We start from the raw sequence: 6,393 nt of genomic DNA on the forward strand, positions 1-6,393 counted from the left end.
CTTCATGTTTTGTTTTTGAAAATATTCTTAAGGGACTCAGATTAGAGCAGAAACAACTCAAACAAGCATCATCAGGCAGACAGTGGATAAATAAAAATGGAGTTCGACCAAATGCAAATAAAAATGCTGCAAAGGTTACTCATGATACAAATGAAAAGGTTAAAACAACCTCACAAAGACTGTTTAGCCTCCAAACTACAAAAGATATCATTGTTTAGAAATTGTTTAATCATTTAAACCCCAAAAACACGTCTTAAACAACAATAGAGACACGAGGTCGAAGAAGATACAGTTCATGCATGTTATCATAACCCTAACCCTTAAACACAAATTAACTCAGAGCGGCAGACTGATGCAGCAAAACGATGAAGTATGATGTACAGCGTGTACTCTATAGCACCCAGCAGTCTCAGGTTATGATGCACATGATGGTCAGTTGTCTTGTGGCAACTGACGAACTGAAACAAAGGAGCGTGCTGTGTGTGCAACAGCATGACAAACATTACCTGTCCTGTCCCAGGAGCTAAAGCTAGGCTATAGTAGAGTACAACGGATCACCTCCGGAGTGGCTCGCGTTAACCCGAGGCTCGGAGTAGATAACGTCACTGGTGTTACTGCGGGACGTGCTGTTGGCAGAGTCACTGCTCTTCTTGGAAAAAGTCACCACGGAGTAGGTGAGTTTGCTCGAGTCGTCTCCAGTCTGAAAAAAATAAAACATAAAATTGTTTATTACAGGTAATGTTTTAAATTGATCTGAGACCATTTTCACAAAGTAGTCCAAGACTTTGTGTTCACTGGAAGCAGGCGCCACAAATATCAGAATATCAGCTCCTCTGTGTGCTGTGTTGTTAGAGGTCACAGGATCGGACCTTTGATCCAAGACCTGGTTACAGCATCCAGCATCCCCCCATCAGGTTATTGATCTGAAATAACGATCTGGATTCTTTAAACTTACTTTGTGCTTTTCAACGTGACACTGATGATATCGTCTTCATATTTATCACAAATGTGAATCTTTTCTCAGATACAACTGTTTGTTCCGTGAATACAGAAAGTGTTTTCTTACTTTGTGCTGAGAAGTGGCTGCTGTGACCAAGCTGTGGTCATCATTGGTTGGTTTGGTGTATTTGGCATGAGAGTCAGGAGGAGATCTGCTGTGTCTGCCCTCTGCTCGGATATTCTCATACACTGTGTTGGTCTACAGGAGAAGAAGAGGAAATCTAATATCAGCTGGTTTCACAAACATCGGTGCTGAGTCTACAAGTCCTTCAGCCTCACCTCTGTGACAGCAGCGTGTTCAGTTCCCACAGGAGGATCTGAAAAACACATCAGTACAGTGTTTATACTGCAGTTAGGTACTCAGTCCGTCACACAGAGAGACAGAAAACCACTCATGCCCACATTCATGCTCACACGAATGATCAGAGACTGTAATTCAACCGAATATTCAAACTCCATCCATCAGTTTGTCCAATTCAGGTTTGCAGAGGGCCCAGAGTGTATCCCTGCTACCACAGGGTGGAGGCGTGGTGCACCTTGCACAGGTCGTCAGCCTGTTGGAGGGATAACTTGCAAACTCTGCACAGGAAGGCCAGATGGAGGATTCGAACACAGCTTACAACATGCAAAGAGATGTCTGACAAAATGTTCACTTTTCTGTGAAAACAGGAAGTTTGATGAGTGTGCCTGTCAGTGCTTCCGGCTGTCTCACCCTTTGGTTTAGAGGATCTGTTCTTGCAGAATATCAGCACTGACACTGATAACAGGATGATGATGAGAGCCAGAGTCAGACCCACAAACGGCACCACATCTGCAGCAGTTTGATGAGAACAACACGTTATTTTAGACAAACACCTCCTGATGAGTGTGAGCACCAGCCCTTCACGTGGGCTGTAAAGGTAGCTGAGTGCACATGTACAGTATAGTTATATGCAAGTTTCTTCCATGGAGAATTTGGTCAGACTCTCATGCTGTATGAGCATAAAACCATGTCTACATGACATACTCACTTCTGATTGGTTCCTAGTGGCAGATAACAGCAAAATTATACAAATGATCACTTAAAGTATGGACTTCTATAAAATCTTCCGTCTCTCAAACCCAGTGGATGGACGTGTCACGGGGTGAAACGGGACAAGTTATTTAGAGTTTTATTGTGCATGTTTTGCAATGTTTTATCTGTTTTAATATTTTAATATTGTATATTGGGTTTGTTTGTATGAGCTTTATTGCATGTTTTTATCTTATTTAAATTGAACACCTGTCCTGTAAAGACTCCGCCCCTACCTGATAGTAAACTGATCACACCTGCGAGAGATCCCAGAGAGGCCAATAAGAGGGCCTGGCAGACCATAGAGCAGAGGGGGAGAAAAAGCTTGAGAAGGCTTGAGAGGAGGAGAGACATGGCATGGTAACCGGTGTGGGCGACGGCCGCGCAGAGCGGCACAGAGGCCCGGCTATAGGCAGCTGGCCAAGGCGTGCGGCAAAGGAGAACGAGACCAGAGATCGCGGACGACCGCGCACTGGAGGGAGTGATCGGAGCTGAGCGGAGAGGTCTGTGCTGGTGTTGACGGGAGGTAGCTCCTCGCCGAGAGAGGCCCACGGCAGGGGATAGAGAGGCAGCGGGATGGCGCCTTATGTCCCCGGGACGGCGAGTCTATGGCTACGCGTGTGAAGCACAACACAGTGGTGGGCGGAGTTAGGAGCTCTGCCCATCTGGGGTAGGTCCCGATTCATCCCGTCTAAGACGAACCTCCAGTGGAATTTAAGAATGGTGACTGCCGCTGGCCCCCTCTCCTTTTTCTAGTTGGCATCAGAATGAAGAGGCCGACAGGACGGCGACAATCCTGTTGGTTTCTGCACCGTTTGGACTTTTATATCGTGGCGGATGCCACTGGACTGTTGATGTTGTGTTTTATTGCTTTTTATTGTGTTACCCCTTGGCCAAGGTTGGTTTAATTCATTTTGCATTTTTAACTATTTAAATATAATAAATAATATTTTAATTATACAGTTTTTTAATCGTGTGCTTTCCCTTGGCGGCTCCACTGCTCTGTCCGTTTGGAGGAAGGTTTCCTTCCTTTAAAAAACGACACTGTGGAAATAAACTCACCTTCGCTCCGTTACATAATTGGCGTTGTCGACAGAATCCGGTCAAGAGCAGTTGGGGTAGCTGAGGGAATAGCAACTTTGATGATGTATGTGTATTCTGGTGCCCCAATAATGTGTGTTTTAGGTCGTATGTCCCCCTGAGCAAATGAGTATGGACAGTGTGCACAAGTATGAGTGTTGGCCACACCAAGAGTGAATGAAGAACGTCCAACCGAGGTTGTCATGGGAGGCCAGCTGCAGGCTTGCGGGAGGTGGGGCAGCAGTGCTTGGGATTAAGCACGAGATCCAGGTTAGGCCTGGAAGTATCCCCACGGTAGCAGCCGGGTGCAGTGTTGGACCTTATGGCTTCCGGGTAGCTATGCTACGAGGACGTGAGAGTGATTGCTCGTTGGTGGCCTTGGACTGAATAGTGCACTTGCTTTTATTTTTGCTTGGGGTAGAAGACGGAACCGGACTCCAAGAAAGCTTCATGATTGGTAGCTGGGCCTTAGCAGGGACTGCTAACCTTTCAGCTTGGGGGGACAGACGCACCTGTAGATGCTGTCCTCTCAGACTGCTCAGTGGTTCCAGTGAAAGTTGATGGAGGCGCAGAGGCTGATGGGAGGACTGGTTAAAAAAAATCACATAATGTCTTTAAGGTGGAGATATTGTGGCATGATTTACTTTCTGTACACACTGCAGTGGTATTTTTCAACTAAAGCATATAAATTTGTACTTAAAGACAGGAAACATCAGAAAGCTTTAAGTGAGACTTCCGTCTCTCAAACCCAGCGGATGGACGCACCTGTAGATGCTGTCCTCTCAGACTGCTCAGTGGTTCCAGTGAAAGTTGTGGAGGCTGATGGGAGGACTGCTAAAGAAGTTCAGCCATATGTTTTTTTTCAGGTGTTTGAGGTGAACAACAGAAAACAACACATAACAACAATTTGACACATAAACATCATGAAAAGACAAAAGGAAACCAAACGTTAGCAGCTGTCAGAGACAAATACAAATTTCCTTTAATTCTCCAGATTCATGAATGAATTTGTATAGAAACTCACCTTCTGTGACAGTAATCTCAAACTCTCTGTATGGATCAGTACTAAAGGATGTGTCCAGGTAACATCTGTACCGTCCTGAGTCAGACTCCCTCAGCTGTTTAATGGTCACATACAGAATACCACTTGTACCAGATTCTTCTTCATATTCAGCACTGTATCTGTCTCTCTGAGCTCTGGCACCCCGAGTCTCAATTAAAATCCCATCTCTTTCACATTCTCCCCTGCAGAAGTACTTCCTCCTTGTAGAGTGTTCAAAGGAACATCCGACTGTGAGAGAGCTTCCAGTTTCTTTATCGAAGTGTTTCAGCTGAGCAGGATTGTTTCCATCCAGCAGCGCTGTTAAAGAGACAAACGATCTATAGTTACTATCTGTGCTGAAGATGATGCAGTCTGATCAGAGTAACTCCAGTTTGACCCACAGTTACACTGGGAGCTGCGCAGTTCAACCAGTCTGTGACTGGAACAGTCAACGACCTCCATCCTAAACCGTCAGTATGTGAGTGTGAGTACTTCTGGAGGTCTGATTAACCAGAGCTGAGGAAATGAGAGCTGCGAGTGTTTCTGAGCATGCCGTGTGGTGAGCTAGAATATTAGCTACAGCAGACTGTGCCTCAGCATCACAGATGGTTCATGACACAGTGATTTATTTGTGCTGCTGTGAAAACTCATTGACATCCTGCTCTTATATGATTTAGTGTTTGAGCTTGGTAAGAAGATTCTTCTGTTTCTATAACAGGAGGGGCACTTTTGTAAATGGACAGGCTCTTATGTGGCACTTTTTTACTTTATACAACTTTTCACATTCACACCAGCTCTTTTTTCTATGATGCTTTCTATCCAACATTCACACACGTTCATACTCTGATGGAGCATCTTGTGGTTAGTGCCTTGCCAAAAGGTATGTGATATGCAGACTGGCATAATTGCACCACCAACCTTCTGATTATTAGATGATCTGTTCCTGAGCCACAGCCACCCCATCATGAACCATAGAGGAGTTAACATCCAGCAGGGTTTCATTAACATTTCAAACATAAACATTTTCTTTAGCTGAATTTTTCATGCGCTTCAGTTTTTGTTTTAATTACATTTATTTTACAACAAAGTCGGTGAATTAAATCGAGTTTTTATAAAAGCAAAAATGTAACCTCCAACTGAATAATTCTTTCTCTAAAGGTTTGTCTAACAGGCACCTCTGCCTCCCATTTTACTTTTAAATACTCAAAGAACCACAAGTGAGCCCTCAGTGCTCTAATGACCAAGCTCTGCAGCAGACCACAAGGTAAGATAGCAGAGGAGGACACAAAATGAGCAACCGCAACCAAAAACCTCCTGTGACAGATACAGGAAGATAACCAGTCAAGAGCTGACCCAGAAATGCCCATGCATGCTCTACGTCTCTCAGTCAGTATTATATGATCAGCTGTGCCTGAGGCAGCACACAGATCCAAAAGTACTTAAATAGTAACTTATATAACTCATATATATGTTAAAATATCATTTGAAACTCTAAGGAGAGCTGTTTCAGTGGAGTGCATCTGGTGAATTCAGGAATGGAATTTATTTAAAATGTTGGGAGTAAAACTTCTGTAAGCTGGTTGGTCTGGTCACCACTCCTCTATCTATCTATCTATCTATCTATCTATCTATCTATCTATCTATCTATCTATCTATCTATCTATCTATCTATCTATCTATCTATCTATCTATCTGTCTGTCTGTCTGTCTGTCTGTCTGTCTGTCTGTCTATCTATCTATCTATCTATCTATCTATCTATCTATCTATCTATCTATCTATCTATCTATCTATCTATCTATCTATCTATCTATCTATCTATCTATCTATCTATCTATCTATCTATCTATCTATCTATCTATCTATCTATCTATCTACCAGAGGCCTGGGAGCTTGAGGGTCCTGCAGTATCTTAGCTGTTCCCAGGACTGCGCTCTTCTGGACAGAGATCTCCGATGTTATTCCCGGGATCTGCTAGAGCCACTCGCCTAGCTTGGGAGTCACCGCACCTAGTGCTCCGATTACCACGGGGACCACCGTTAGCTTCACCCTCCACATCCTCTCGTTATATAGGATCATGGCCAAGCTTGAAACCTGGATCCCCCGTAGCCGGTTACCAAGATTACGTGAAGTACCCTCAGAAGGTCTGCTAGATGATGTTAATGCAGCACTACGGGCAATACCTACAACCACGATTACCGACACTAACAAGCTGATCTACAA

The 6,393-nt window shown here is 44.1% G+C and overlaps 1 protein-coding gene across 1 annotated transcript; it reads right to left on the reverse strand.

Moving 5' to 3' along the window:
* Positions 1–241: 241 nt before the first annotated feature.
* LOC146554812 (uncharacterized) lies at positions 242–5,027 on the reverse strand. The gene is made up of 8 exons (XM_085252782.1): positions 5,015–5,027; positions 4,155–4,544; positions 3,896–3,964; positions 3,643–3,717; positions 1,712–1,810; positions 1,279–1,316; positions 1,067–1,198; positions 242–700 (listed from the first exon to the last, which is right to left on the reverse strand). Exons 1-8 carry the CDS (start codon positions 5,025–5,027, stop codon positions 530–532), a joined length of 987 nt encoding a protein of 328 aa, XP_085108908.1. The 3' UTR covers positions 242–529.
* Positions 5,028–6,393: the final 1,366 nt, after the last annotated feature.

This window comes from Mchenga conophoros, linkage group LG17, assembly GCF_057382185.1.
Source record: "Mchenga conophoros isolate Kocher_MC1m ecotype Shallow Benthic linkage group LG17, M_conophoros_male_GT1.1, whole genome shotgun sequence".
NCBI lineage: Eukaryota > Metazoa > Chordata > Actinopteri > Cichliformes > Cichlidae > Mchenga > Mchenga conophoros.